At 33.9% G+C, this 16250-nt stretch overlaps 1 protein-coding gene across 1 annotated transcript; it reads right to left on the bottom strand.

The window, feature by feature from the left end:
* Positions 1–1044: 1044 nt before the first annotated feature.
* On the bottom strand, positions 1045–1911 carry LOC149142005 (uncharacterized). Its single transcript, XM_089451377.1, has one exon. It carries the CDS (start codon positions 1909–1911, stop codon positions 1045–1047), a length of 867 nt encoding a protein of 288 aa, XP_089307503.1.
* Between the last annotated feature and the right edge of the window lie 14339 nt (positions 1912–16250).

The raw sequence follows: 16250 nt of genomic DNA, 5'->3' as shown, positions 1-16250 counted from the left end.
TTATTATCCTTTTATCTTGCCTTTGAAATCAATGAAAACACTTCAACAATATCCCCCTTTGACATCAATTGAAAATGAGGTGATCCCCTTGACACTATTTTTCCCTGTGTTACATCTTTACAATACTCCTTGACATGTGCCTCCTTTATCTATATCATCTTCCTTTTTTGTGCATCATAAATAAATTATAGATATTGTTGTACAAGATGACCACTCTTTTTTTTGGAGACCTGGATGAATCTGAAGCTTCAGAAATTAAAAATGTAAAAATCTAGGCAAGAGCATAAATCGACGACTGCCCATCTTGAAAAGTCAAGAAATGGAAAATTATGACCCGGATTATCCACAATACTTTTTTCATTAGATTGACGTTTCAAACCCCAAAGGGGATCCATCATCAGGATAGAAAATGAGTAATAGACTGAGAGAAGATTTTGCCGAACAGGATAGATAAATCGAAACCTAACGGTTTGATAGGTTAAAGTAGAAGCCGACTAATTTTAAAATATATAATCTATTTAATTTTATTACTATTTAATATGAATTATTCATAAATTTTATTTCTTCCCTTTTTATTTTGCTATAATATCATTTCATTTTAATATGAGATCCTATTGTATTATGTTACTTAAATAATTAGTTAAATTAAATAAATAGTCTATGTTAACAATTCATATTATTTATAAATAATCATTTAATTGCCTCATTAATAAGTTTATTTAGTTTATAGTATAGTCTGATTTGAATTGTATTACTACTTATTTATTAATTTTAATTAATTAATTAACTAATTTGAATTAAATTTATACTCATTAATTAATTGTTTGATATCCTAATGTTTAATAAATTATGTAGTTTTTTAATTATTTAATATCTTATTGTTAATAAATTATGTAGTTTATTTGTTTAATATTTTAATGTTAATAAATTCGGAAGTTTTAATTTTTAACCAATTTTAATTAGTTAATTAATTAATTAATTTTATTTAATTTTGATTTTGATTAATTAATCAACTAATTAACTAATGGAGAGAGAGTTTAGAAATTAAGGAGGGGGGAAGGGACAACTTGATGTACTACTCCTTAGTCTGGAGGGATTGATATGTCTAATCAGGGGAAGCCAATTTCCACTAATCTCATTTCCATTGTCCCTATTGAGGTTATGTGGAATCTTCATAGTTTCAATAGCCTCTTTGATTTTTCTCATTTGATAATGATCTTCCCTTGCACTAATCCTAGCATTCTCCAAACATACATGATGCTTGGTTTTGGAGGAGTGCTCTGCAAGAGCTGATGTACGAGATCTCCCATTCCTAATATCTGCTCCGTGCTCTTTGAGTCTTGTTTTCAAAGACCGCCCTGTCTCTCCAATATAGCTCTTCCCGCATGAACAATCAATCTTATACACACCCTTGAACTGATGATGATCAATGTTATCTTTAACAGACTTCATTTTCTGCCTAATTGTTTCACATGTTGTAAACTGAGTGAGAATGTCCTTCTTTCTTAAAATCTTAGCGATTTTATCTGTGACCCCTTGAATGAATGGAAGGTACACCTTTTTGCAACTATCTTTTCCGTTATTATCTCGAGGACCTTTGGAGAGAACCTTCTCTTGAGCTCTTTTTATGGCTTTCTTGATATTAAACTCTTTATAACCTATATTTTTAAAAACAGAGGTTAAGTGTTTAATTTCTTCACTAAGATGTTCAAAGTCAGAAATTCTAAGAGCCCTAACGGCAAGAGTGTTTAAGACGCCAAATTTTTGGGTTGGATGATGGTATGAATCAGCATGGCGATACCTTTCTGTATGGGTTTTCTTTCTAAAAACTTGGTGTCCCAGAGTACCATCGTCCTTTCTACTGACTAAGACATCTAGAAAAGGAAGTTGACCATTTTCTTCAAGCTCCATAGTAAACTTGATGTCAGATGATATAGAGTTAAGATGATTAAACAACTTTTCAAGTTCAGCCCTACCATTTTTAGGTTTGTGTCGTCAACAAATCTTTTCCACCATGCTGGTTTCAGAGGGTATGTGTCAAGGGCTCTTCTTTCAAAGTGTTCCATGTATAAGTTGGCGACAATGGGTGAAAGTGGGGATCCCATGGCGACTCCTGACATTTGCTCATAATAATTGTCTTGAAAACTAAAGAAAGTGGAACTCAAATAGATTTCCGCAAGTTTAGTTGTTTCTGGATCAGTGACTTCTTTTATAACATGAACAGCTTCATCAAGGAGAATATTTGTAAATAAAGAAACAACATCAAAACTAACCAGAATATCATCCTTATCAACCTTTTCGTTCTTGATGATTTCTACAAAATCATTAGAGTCTTTAATAAAGGAATCTGTGTTTCCAACTAGAGGTTTCAGGATCTTGGCAACATATTTAGCTAATTCATAGGTGGGGGAACCAATGGTGTTGACTATTGGTCTAAGAGGTACCCCCTCCTTATGAATTTTTGGTAATCCATAAATTCTGGGAATGACCTCACTTGATGGAATTAACCTCTTTTTTGTTTTATCATCGAGGTTTGATCCCATGACGGCTTTCTTAACTTGCTTTATAACCTTGGAAGTGGGGTTGGAGTCTAGTTTTCTGTAACTACCGCAGTTCAAATGGTCATTCATTTTATGAATGTAATCCTCCTCATCTAAAATAACAATCGCTCCTCCTTTATCTGCCTTAAGCACCATTATCTTGTCATTATTACGAAGAGACCTAAGAGCAATCTTACCTTCTTTATTTAAATTAATAATGATGAAATAAAGAAGGTAATTTAAATAAAGAAGGTAAGATTTCTCTTAGGTCTCTTCGTAATAATGACAAGATAGTGGTGCTTAAGGCAGATAAAGGAGGAGCGACTCTTATTTAGATAAGGAGGATTACATTCATAAAATGAATGAACATCTGAACTGCAGTAGTTACAGAAAACTAGACTCCAACCCCACTTCCAAGGTTATAAAGCAAGTTAAGAAAGTCGTCATGGGATCAAACCTCGATGATAAAACAAAAAAGAGGTTAATTCCATCAAGTGAGGTCATTCCCAGAAGTTATGGATTACCAAAAATTCATAAGGAGGGGGTACGTCAACACCATTGGTTCCCCCACCTATGAATTAGCTAAATATGTTGCCAAGATCCTGAAACCTCTAGTTGGAAACACAGATTCCTTTATTAAAGACTCTAATGATTTTGTAGAAATCATCAAGAACGAAAAGGTTGATAAGGATGCTATTCTGGTTAGTTTGATGTTGTTTATTTATTTACAAAGATTCTCCTTGATGAAGCTGATCATGTTATAAAAGAAGTCACTGATCCAGAAAGAGCTAAACTTGCGGAAATCTGTTTGCGTTCCACTTTCTTCATTTTTCAAGATAATTATTATGAGCAAATATTAGGAGTCGCCATGGGATCCCCACTTTCACCCATTGTCGCCAACTTATACATGGAACACTTTGAAAGAAGAGCTCTTGATGGATACCCTCTGAAACCAGCATGGTGGAAAAGATTTGTTGACGACACAAACCTAAAATGGACTCATGGCAGGGCTGAACTCGAAAGGTTTTTTAATCATCTTAACTCTATATCATCCGACATCAAGTTTACTATGGAGCTTGAAGAAAATGGTCAACTTCCTTTTCTAGATGTCTTAGTCAATAGAAAGGATGATGGTACTCTAGGACACCAAGTTTTTAGAAAGAAAACCCATACAAAAAGCTATCTCCATGCTGATTCATACCATCATCCAGCCCAAAATTTTGCGTCTTAAACACTCTTGACGTTAGGGCTCTTAGAATTTCTGACTCTGAACATCTTAGTGAAGAAATTAAGCACTTAACCTTTGTTTTTAAAAATATAGGATATAAAGAGTTTAATATCAAGAAAGCCATAAAAAGAGCTTAAGAGAAGGTTCTCTCCAAAGGCCCTCGAGATAATAATGGAAAAGATAGTTGCAAAAAGGTGTAGCTTCCATTCATTCAAGGGGTCATAGATAAAATCGCTAAGATTTTAAGAAAGAAGGACATTCTCACTCAGTTTACAACATGTGAAACAATTAGGCAGAAAATGAAGTCTGTTAAAGATAACATTGATCATCATCAGTTCAAGGGTGTGTATAATATTGATTTTTCATGCGGGAAGAGCTATATTGGAGAGACAGGGCAGTCTTTGAAAACAAGACTTAAAGAGCACGAAGAAGATATTAGGAATGGGAGATCTCGTACATCAGCTCTTGCAGAGCACTCCTCCAAAACCAAGCATCATGTATGTTTGGAGAATGCCAAGATTATTGCAAGGGAAGATCATTATCAAATGAGAAAAATCAGAGAGGCTATTGAAATTATGAAGGTTCCACATAACCTCAATAGGGACAATGGAAATGAGATTAGTGGAAACTGGCTTCCCCTGATTAGACATATCAATCCCTCCAGACCAAGGAGTAGTACATCAGGTTGTCCCTTTCCCCCTCCTTAATTTCTAAACTCTCTCTCCATTAGTTAATTAGTTGATTAATTAATCAAAATTAAAATTAATTAATTAACTAATTAAAATTGGTTATAAATTAAAACTTCCGAATTTATTAACATTAAAATATTAAACAAATAAACTACATAATTTATTAACATTAAGATATTAAACAATTAATTTCTAAAACTCTCTCTCCATTAGCTAATTAGTTAATTAATTAATCAAAATTAATTAATTAAAAATTAATTAATTAACTAATTAAAATAAAAAAAACTACCTAATTTATTAACATTAAGATATTAAATAATTAAAAAACTACATAATTTATTAAACATTAGGATATTAAACAATTAATTAATGAGTATAAATTTAATTCAAATTAGTTAATTAATTAATTAAAATTAAAATTAATAAATAAGTAGTAATACAATTCAAATCAGAGTATACTATAAACTAAATAAATAAAATAAATTTATTAATGAGGCAATTAAATGATTATTTATAAATAATATGAATTATTAACATAAACCATTTATTTAATTAAGTAACTAATTATTTAAGTAACATAATACAATAGGATCTCATATTAAAATGAAATGATATTATAACAAAATAAAAAGGGAAGAAATAAAATTTATGAATAATTCATATTAAATAGTAATAAAATTAAATAGGTTATATATCTTAAAATTAGTCGGCTTCTACTTTAACCTATCAAACCATTAGGTTTCTATTTATCTGTCCTAGTCGACAAAATCTTCTCTCAGTCTATTACTCATTTTCTATCCTGATGATGGATCCCCTTTGGGGTTCGAAACATCGATCTAATGAACAAAGTACTATGGATAATCCGGGTCATAATTTTCCAAGAAATAACCACAGAAGTTTAAAATTCAACAAGTCAGGAAATGTTAATATATTGAATTTTTCATAACTCTTGTGGAGAGGAATGTTATATTTGACTTATGACTTGATGACAAGGCTCATCCCTCAACTACCTTTTTCAGTCATAGTGAAAACACTTTCCATGGATGGACTACTATTATGAATATTATCTATTGTTACAGCCTACCACACTTTGTCTCTCTAAAGCTATGTTTTCTAACGAAAGATTCTCTATGACATCCTGAATGAAATTTAAAAGTTTATGTTTTGGCTCATGGTTCATTTGCACACTTTGAGGATTTTTGCACCATCTTCATAGGTGAAGTGGCATCAGTAGAAGAATTAGATTGACATTTTATTCCATCCAAGTCCCCTATGTCTTCTTTCTGTTGTTTTTTTGTTCTAAAAGAGTTAGGATCATTATTACTTGAAAAGCTAAATAAATCATTGAATTCTCCAAACCCTTTTGCACACACTCACTTTTAACATATGATAAAAAAATTATCACCAATATTAATTGTATGTCAAACAATTTTCCTCTTCCTCTCACACATACTACTCATCAATTTAGTTTTTTGGTTTCCTTCAATGATATTTTTGACATTTTTCATTGCTTTGTTTTTACAATGTAGCAACATACTTTCCAATCCATTAGTTGCATATGATACATGCTGAATAATATTATCTTCAACGAATTTGTTGTATCTTTTCCCTCAAGTTTGTTTGGCACAAAACTAGCCTTTCTCTTTGTTTGACCTTAGAGAAAACCCTCGCTAATAAAATAATTGATCATTGTCATCTACATATAAAAGCTTTTTTTGATTTTGTAAATTTGATTTCCTTTTTTTCATATAGGTACTCTTCTTTGCATTCTTCCATTTTCTTTTCCTCATTTTTTTCACAACAATTTCAGCTTGAAGCATATTTGCACTTCCTACTACAACTTTTTCAACATCTATAGCACCTAAAAACTTTGATTTCCCTTCGAATTTCCCTTTTATCTTTGCTTTCATTTTCCCTAATTCTTATTTTTCAAATATTCCATTAGGATTGACATGTGAGGTTGTTGAAATCATATCATGTAATTCATTGTCTCTGTATTTAGTTTTTCTAGTTTCTAAAGTCTCCATGCTCATCCTTGATTTTGAAAATTCACCTAAATGATTTGTTGTTGTTCTTATTTCTGGATGAAGCATTATTGTTTAAGGTTGTTTCTAAAATTTCAAAATATCCATATTCAATTTATTGGACCCTTCTTTAATAAAAATTAACTCCCTTCCATTTTAGTAACCTTTATGGTTTTGGAGCTTCATACATGAAACATAATCGCTTTGCGTTTCTAACAACACTTCTGCTCCATATCCTTAGGAGCCACACTTTTCTTCTTGCCTTTATTAGGTTCAGTTTGTAATTTCTCTTTCTCATAAGAGTTGTTTCTTTTGTTATTTTTTCAAAGAGGGACCTTCCTGATTTGAAATGATCATATGTCAACTGATGTAGAATTGATTAATGCCATTAATGAATCGAATGTTAACTGAAAGTGCTTTTGTCGTGAGAACTACTTGAGAAGAAATACTTTACGACATATGAGAAAACATAAGCAAGATGAAAAACAGAAGTGAAAACAGAAAATACACAGCGATACCAGACAACAAGATTGATTACAGAGTTCGTCCCTGATGGACTATGTCTCCAGGTCCTCTTTCAAGATGGGTGACCACTTTATTAGGATTGAATCTGAGAAGGTCGATTACACAGAAAATTGACCAAAATGAATGGGCACGCAGGCACTTCTGGTGACTGTCATAAGAAAGCTCTCTACACCAGCTTTCCAATGCCTGTCACGGTTCCCAATTCTGACTTTGGATGCTCTTGTTACACTGAAAACAAAACAACCTATATCCTCTAGAATCTGCACATAAAACTCAAAACCACTCTCTCCTTTCTCTTCAATGAGAAAAACTAGTTTTATAGCCATCCAAATGCATTCTAACTCCTTAGGCTAAGTTTAGGGATGCATAAGCTAAAAACAGGGTTTGTAGTTATGACATAGAGACACCTAGGGATAACTTGCATGGTCATCGAATTAAATTTGCACCAAAAATTCATTTCAAAACCCACATTCGACCATATAATAACAGAAAACCACTGGCAGTCTAGCCAGAAAAGGCCACGATGATATTTAGACCCAACGATTCTAGCTACCGACGTGGTTGTCTATCCTCGCATGTGACAGCTGCTTTGCGGTTAGCCTAACCGCCTCCCCTCTTCGTGGTCTCAACGAGGTTTATCCGTTGGTAGATGTGTTCACATGCGATGGTTTAGCTGGAATCTTCACACGGTCAGGCTGGATGGTTTGTAAACCCTGACAGCTTACCTGGAAATTAGTCACATGGCCCTTGTCATGCTGTGGTTAGAGACTTCACCCGGTCTAGTTTGACAGTTTAGGACTATGTTATATATGTTTAAACATGGTTTTATGATGTTTTTGCAAACATAGTTTTATAATATTTTTAACATAGCTTTTTAATGTGTTATTTACATTTTTCCATGGCTGCGAGGGTTAGGTTTTTAGGGAGTAGTATTTTAATGTATGGTTTAAGGTTTTAGATGTAGATTTAGGGTTTTAGGTCTTAGGTTAGGGTTTCGTCATTTCAATACATGGATTTTGTTGACAAGTACCCATGTACACCTCTTCGTCATAAAGCGACATTGTCAATGTCGCATGACAAAAAACCCATGTCGATGACCAAACCCTGGCGAATCTGACGACAATCACATGTTGATAACTAGGTACAAAACCATATCCTTCGCATACCATGAAAACCATATCAACCATTGACATCACTGGCGGAACTGAAACCAATACCGAACAACCTGAACATCACTGACGATGACTGAAGATACCAGACACTAAATGCTGACGACGAAACTGAACCTGTGCAACTGATCTGACAAGATCCTCATGGACCAATCCTCTCCACTTGAAAGCTTTTGGACCACAAAAGTTTGAATTAAACAGATAGTAAATGAGGGTAGAGCTCCCTCACTCTCCACCTTGTCCTAATGATGTACCAATACATTCGATCAATCACCTGAAAGTGATGACCTTGATGATGCTGATCATGGCACATTTTGAATCGGTGACATGTTCCATCCATCTGCAGTATGTACAACTTGCGAAGATGGTTAAACAACCTGTTATGAACATGGAAATTGACTTCTTTCCCTGAAGTACCATGAATTAGTGATTCATAAACATCCTTGAAAACAATCTCTACAAGATATTGTTCAATACTGTTGACATGTATTAACAATCTATATTGTGGAATGATAGAGGCAATCAAAAACATTTTTGACATCATACCAGCTACTTGACTTGTGATACTTTCCTGATTCATGATAACTAAGTGAACTTGCTGCAATAAACCCATCAAACTGTAAGGTGAAAATTGTTGCAACTTAGTTTGATTTTGAAATTATTGAAGTGGCTGTTGATTTGTTTGAATCACTGTTTCTTTATTCATTAAATGATGTTTCCATTGATTAGCACTTTCCCCTCATGCATAAGTTTCCCTTAGATGTATTGGATACTTTGACACTACTTTAGAAAAGGCTTTGATATGAAAACAAATAGGCTTCCTCTCCACTTGAAAAGAGGCTTCCAAACTGTTTGAAACATGAAATGGTGACACCATACCAGAGAAATTTAACACTAACTTTCTCCAATACTAACCTGCATCCCTGTAACTGTTAACTTCCAAATTTGGAGTGAATTGATTCATTCTGACATTAGGAAGAGAAGCTTTAGGCATCAACTGTAATTCATGTTGTATTCCATGTCTACGAGTAAGATGTTTGGTTTCTTTAAATAGAACTAAAAACATTTCTACCTCTTCGATCAAACTATCTTTAAACTGGGATTCATAACTTGAACAATCATCATGTTGATTCCTAGGTTGTTCCTTTACACACACGATTACAAATCTCTTATTTTAACTTATTAATAACTTCATCTTATTAGAAACAACTAAATTCAAGTGATTTTTGTTTTGATGTGCCCTGACAATAAATTCAACCCCATCTTTCTTAAGGTGATATTTATGCTCTCTTCTATAAAACACTGCATCACGATCATAAAGATAAGGACTTCCTAAGACAACTCCACATATGTCTACTGGAACCACATCTAATTCCACGTCATCAATGTAATTAGATGTAATGGCAAATCTTAATCGACACAATTTTGTGACTTTTATCTGAGTTGATTTATTTAGCCATCCTCATGGGTAAGGTCTTGGATGATTCCGTGTCTCCAAACCCAAATTCTTAACTAAATATTCAGATATTAAATTGGCCTGTGATCCACTGTTAAACATTGTATCTATCTTTGTGCGCTTAGAAGGTATCCTTATGTTAAATAATTCAACTCTTTTATCCTCATTTGAAGGATTTGTGTTTGATGAATATGCAATAGTATTCGAAATTGAACTAGTGTCAGAAGTTTTACCTGTCGAAACTATGGCAGTTATCCTCCTTTCATCACCTAAATTGGAACCTAGATCTTGTTGGACTGCTGCAATTACCTTCTTTTCATCCTTCTCTTTAAGGAAATTTTTGGGCTTAAGTTCTGGATGAAGTTTCCAACACTTAGATTCATCATGACCGATTCTCTAACAATGAGAACAAGTAGGTATTTCCTTCTGAGCTATCACTGATTTCTTTCTCTTCGAATTGTTCTTCCCTTTACTGTCATTTTAATCCTTGATTTCCAACTCTTCGGATGCTTGCGGCAAAAACTTGAATGGTCTGCCACCTGATTCAATATGTATGGCTTGAACACACACTTCATCAAAATCATCAGGATTAAACATCAATAATGTATACTGCAAATATGAATGTAAATTGCCGATGTATTTGAATAAAGTTTCACATGTATCCAATGAAATACCAAGCGCCAATGATTTCTTTCTAAACTCCTGGGTAAACTCTTGAACACTCTGCCCTTTACCTTGCCTCAAATGCTGCCAATCAATAACAACTTGCTGCATGTATCCTAAAGGACAGAATTGTTTCCTAAGAGATTTTAAAAACTTAGACCATGAGAGATGACTTTTCCTTTCCGCTTTACATCTATTTGAGTTTTACTTTCCCACCAGATTAAAGTTGTTCCCCCTATTCTAAGTGTAGATAACTGAATTTTTGTTTTATTGTCAGAAATGTTCTGAATATGACAATACACTTCTAAATGCTTAATCCAGTTCTCTAGATTTTCAGGATTCATTTCGCCATCATAAATAGGTAACTCAAATTTTACATCAAGTTTTAAAAGAGATGTTTTCTTAGGTTTCTTTTCTGTTTTAGATTCTACACTGGAAGAAGAAGAAGATGATGATCATGGAGATGATGGGGGTGAAGGAGGTTTATTAGCCTTGCCTTTACCTTTGTCCTTCTTCGATGTCTTTGAAGAAGAAGTTGCATCCCTAGCCTTCTTATCCTCGTATAGTTCTCCCAACATCTGTTGCATAGTCAAGAATTCTCGCTGAAATTGTTCATCGCTCATCTTAGTTTCTGGCATTTCACCTGCATGAGATCCTGTCATGGTCGATTTATGAATGACTCTTCACTTTCCAATCTCTGGATCAATCTCCTCAAGGATTCCTTCTCCACATTGCGACTTTGACCTGGTTAACATTCACTAACAAATTCTACAAACACAACCTGCTCTGATACCAAATTATATGATCTGAAATGATCATATGTCAAACTGATGTAGAATTGATTAATGCCATTAATGAATCGAATGTTAACTGAAAGTGCTTTTATCATGAGAACTGCTTGAGAAGAAAGACTTTACGACAGATGAGAAAACATAAGTAAGATGCAAAACAGAAGTGAAAACAGCAAATACACAGCGACACTAGACAGTAAGATTGATTACAATGTTCGTCCTTGATGGACTACGTCTTCGGGTCCGCTTTCAAGATGGGAGACCACTTTATTAGGATTGAATCTGAGAAGGTCGATTACACAGAAAATTGACCAAACTAAATGTGCACGCAGGCACTTCTGGTGACTTTCATAAGAAAGCTCTCTGAACCAGCTTTCCAACGCTTATCACGGTTCCTAATTCTGACTTCGGATGCTCCTATTACACTGAAAACAAAATAGCCTATATCCTCCAGAACCTGTACATAAAACTCAAAACCACTCTCTCCTTTGTCTTCAACGAGAAAAATTGGTTTTATAGCCCTCCAGATGCATTGTAACTCCTTAGGCTGAGTTTAGGGATGCATAAGCTAAAAATAGGGTTTGTAGTTATGGCATAGAGGCACCTAGGGATAACTTGCGTGGTCATAGAATTAAATTTGCACCAAAACTACATTTCAAAACCCACATTCAACCATATAATAATAGAAAACCACTGGTGGTCAGATTGACTGTGCAGAGTTGGTCGACCACCCATGTGAATAGCCTGTGGTCTAGCCACAAAAGGCCATGGTGACATTTAGACCCGGCGGTTCCAGCTATCGATGCGGTTGTCTATCTTCGCATGTGACAACTGCTCTGCGGTTAGCCTAACCGCCTCCCCTCTTCACGGTCCCGACGAGATTTATTCGTTGGTGGATGTGTTCACATGTGATGGTTTAGCTAGAATATCAGCGCGGTCAGGCTAGATGGTTTGTAAACCCCGACGGCTTACTTGCAACTTAGTCACATTCCCCTTGTCATGTTGCAGTTAGAGACTTTGCGCGGTCTAGTTTGACGGTTTAGGTCTATGTTATATATGTTTAAACATGGTTTTATAATGTTTTTGCAAACATAGTTTTGTAATATTTTCAACATAGCTTTGTCATGTGTTATTTACATTTGTCCATGGCTGAGAGGGTTAGGTTTTTAGGGAATAGTATTTTAATATATGGTTTGAGGTTTTAGATGTAGATTTAGGGTTTTAGGTCCTAGGTTAGGATTTTGTCACTTCAATACATGGATTTTGTTGACAAGTACCCATGTACACCTCTTCGTCACAAAGCGACATTGTCAACGTCGCATGACGAAAAACCCATGTCGACGACCAGACCCTGGCAAATCTGACGACGATCACATGTCGACAACCAGGTACAAAACCATATCCTTCGCATACCATGAAAACCATATCAACCATTGACATCAACGGTGGAACTGAAACCAATACTGGACAGCCTAAACATCACTAAAGATGACTGAAGATACTGGACACTGAATGTTGACGACGAAACTGAACCTATGTAACTGATCTGACAAGATCCACCTGCATCACTTCCTCTTCAAATGAATGTGCTTGAATCATCTTACAATCTATATTATCTGGTTCTTGTACTTATCTTCATAGTTATGTCATGGATTCAATCAATACTTCAGTGATATTCACAAGAATTTTTCTTGCAACTTTGCATAGCTCAGTCATATTTTCCTTGGAGCAATCAATCTTGAAGATTATTTAACAATTTGTGCATTGAGCACGCAAGACCATGTCATATTCTTGTATCTTTGGCTCTTCTTGTTTTCTCCTCCAAATTTTGGTGGAATCTTCTATGTTCCTAGTAGGAATATTTTCTTCTTTGACTTGCTTAGGAGACCATGTCTATGTGGTAAAAACATACCAACTTGAGAGTAATATGTTGCATCCATTACATTAACAAACATAGTGTGGTTCCAGAGTCTCATCCTCCCCTTTGTAAAAGTCGATGATGATATATTCAAGAATAACTTGAGGGTAAGTTGGTGCTCAATTAGGAGATCGGTGTATCTTATGGGTTGGTGCCCACAAATTCCTTGAATTAGGGCTCAATTAGGTAATTAGAGTCTCTATAGTTTTGGTGCCTATGAAAATTTCAGTTGGAGTTGATAAAATTGCTTGTATTCTTTATATATTAAGAAAATATTTTTTCCCAATTATAAATCTTTTGCGTTCATGTGTTCAATCTCTAATGATTAATATTGTGAAATTTTGATGGTTAAATTTTTTTTAATTGACTAAATAATTATTCACCCCCCTCTCTGTATTTCCAAAAATTGGTTTAAGAGCGAGTTCTTTTAGTTACAGTCTAAAAATTGGAATAGAGATCCTAGAAGAAGGTATGGCAAAGTCAAGAAAGAAATCCTACAAGTGATCAAAATAAGTTCCCTCCAATGCTATGTTTTCAAAATATTCTAAAGATATTGAAAACTTTTGTTTTTCCCAACTCCTTCATTTGATGGAAAAAGTATGAGTTGTGGAGAGTCAAAATGAGACATTGTTTGATGAGTCTTGGTTGTGAGGTATGGGAACCAGTTGTTACTAAAAGAACAACTACAAATGAGTCAAAAGAATAAAATATAAAAGAGATGAAAGTGATCTTGAATAGTTTATTAAATCTTGTAAAATTCAAGGTGGGTCAATGTTCTTCAGCCAAAAGTCTTTGGGAGAAACTACAAAAGCTTTATGAAAAATCTATCCTTGTGTCAGTTGAGCCAGAACCAAAGTATGTGGAACAAGAACACAAAAATGATCAAGAATCAAAGGAATTAGATGATGGTGAAACTGAAAACACCAAAAACATGGAATACTATGAAGAACATGAAGACTCTAAAGTAGAGGCTAAAGTATACCTTTAAGAAGACCTTGTGGTCTTATGAGGTTGAAGTATACTAGATCATTTAGTCTTTCATCTGTCTGATTAAACCTGATAACCAAAAATCAATATCTTCCATAGGTGCATGTTATCATTTTTTTATTCTAGATTTGACATCAATGACAACACTTCAACATAATCGTTGCTTGAATAGAATGCACCATAATGTAGAAATATATATGATAATCCTTTAGTTGTTTTCCAATGAATGTCATAAGGTTATTTTGTATACCTAGATACCATGCTAACAACAATAAAAAAATTAGGCATGTTATGTGTCGATATATTAAACTCCAAGCAAGTTGATAATAGAGTGTTGTATCAACAAAGGGAGAGTCACAATCAATAGTTAATTTCACAACAAACTAAAATGGTGTTGTTTAATTTCACTCATATGAAACTGAGCTAACAAATCCAAAGCATACTTAGCACGAGAAAGGAAGATCCCATTAACCATGTGCTAGACTTGAAGACCAAGAAATCAATGCAATAAACCTAAGTTTTTCATTTCAAAGAGCTGCTTAATATCATTATTCAATGCTTGGATCAAGGAAAGCTTTTCCCATAAGGATTAGATCATCCACATAAATAACAATGATGAGAATGTCATCTTTGAAAAATTGAACATACATATTTGGATTAAATTAACAATTTTTCAAACCACTTTACAAGAAATAAGTACCAATTTTCTCATACCAAGCCCTAGATTCATGTTTACAACCATACAAAGGCTTGTTCAACCTACATACCAAACTTGAAATTTCAAAGGAGATAAAATAAGGTGGTTGTTGCATATAAATTTCTTTATGAAGTTCATCATATAAAAATGCACTCTTTACATCCATTTGGTGAATTTCCTATTGAAAATATGTAGCAAGAGAAGTGATGGTTCTAATGGTGTTCATTGTAGCAATAGGTGTAGGGTATTTTTTAAGGATTTAAATATTATGCTTATGTATAGTATTATAGATGATCATTCTTATTTGAAATGTCATACATATAGAATGTAGGCGAATATTCAATAAAAAACATGTAATTTACTATTATAATTGGTAAATATATTGCAAATTTCCTCCATTTAATCATATGTGTGTGTGTGTGTGTGTGTGTGTGTGTGTGTGTGTGCATGTGTGTAAAAAACAAGCAAATTTTTTACCAAATTGGTGAATAGTTTTTTCAGAAAAAATGTCCAAAAGGTAGTCATTTTGCCAAATTTCGCCCCTAAAATTCTTCTTGAATAGGAGCAAAAGTTTCAATGTAATTCCTTATAAAGAAATCCTTTAGCAACTAATTGTGCCTTATGATTTTCAATATGTCGTTTTGTTGTGAACTTTGTCTTATAAATCCATTTGCAAACAACAAGATGTTCACCAATAGGAAGTGGTACAAGGTTCCAAGTATTGTTATTCATCAAAGATTCATATTCAATAGCCATTGCTCCTCCTATTATGGGTTTCCTTTAGCTTATGCATATGTGGAGGGATTATTTGTATCTAACATCTTTTCCATGAGAGAAAAATTAGATCTATTCCTTCAAGCGTTAGATGGAATACCGATCTTAGAAACTATAGATTCAAGTGTTTTTCATGCCCAAATTGGAGGAGGAGTAGTTGGAACCACTCTAGTAGCTTCAAAAAATTTAGGTGAATCACTTGAACCAATAGGTGAAACAATATATAGATCTTGCATGGTACTTCAAGAAATATTAATGGACATTGGATCAATTGAAGGTGGAGGTAATTACAAGGTAACGTGAGGTTCGACAAACTTGAGTGGTGGAGAGACTCCATTGAATTGTACATCTCATTAAATAATGACATCTTGTTTGGATGGATAAAATAACCTGTAAGATTTAGAAACCTCAATATAACCAAGAAATATTCATTTACGAGATTTGGGCTCCAACTTCTTTCCTTTTTCATCAAGGATATGTACCCAACATTCATAGTCGAATACCTTGAAATTGCTAATGTCTAGTCACCTTCCACTCCACTTTTATTTAGGAGTAATCTATTAAACTGATTTGGTAGGAACCTTGTTCAAAATATGGATAGCACAACAAATGTTTTAAACCCAAAATTGTTTCTACAATCCTTTTGAATATATTATGCATCTAGCGATTTTACCTTTTTGCGACCCTATTTTGTTGGGATGTGTAAGGGATTTTCCCTTGATGTTAAATGCCATACTTAGATAAATATGTTGCAAATGAATTTTTAGCGTAATCCCCCACATTGTTAGC

The sequence above is a fragment of the Pinus tabuliformis genome, chromosome X, assembly GCF_031772625.1.
Source record: "Pinus tabuliformis cultivar Carrire ecotype Pingquan chromosome X, CPIR1, whole genome shotgun sequence".
Lineage (NCBI taxonomy): Eukaryota > Viridiplantae > Streptophyta > Pinopsida > Pinales > Pinaceae > Pinus > Pinus tabuliformis.
This window is presented reverse-complemented; position numbering and strand designations above follow the sequence as displayed.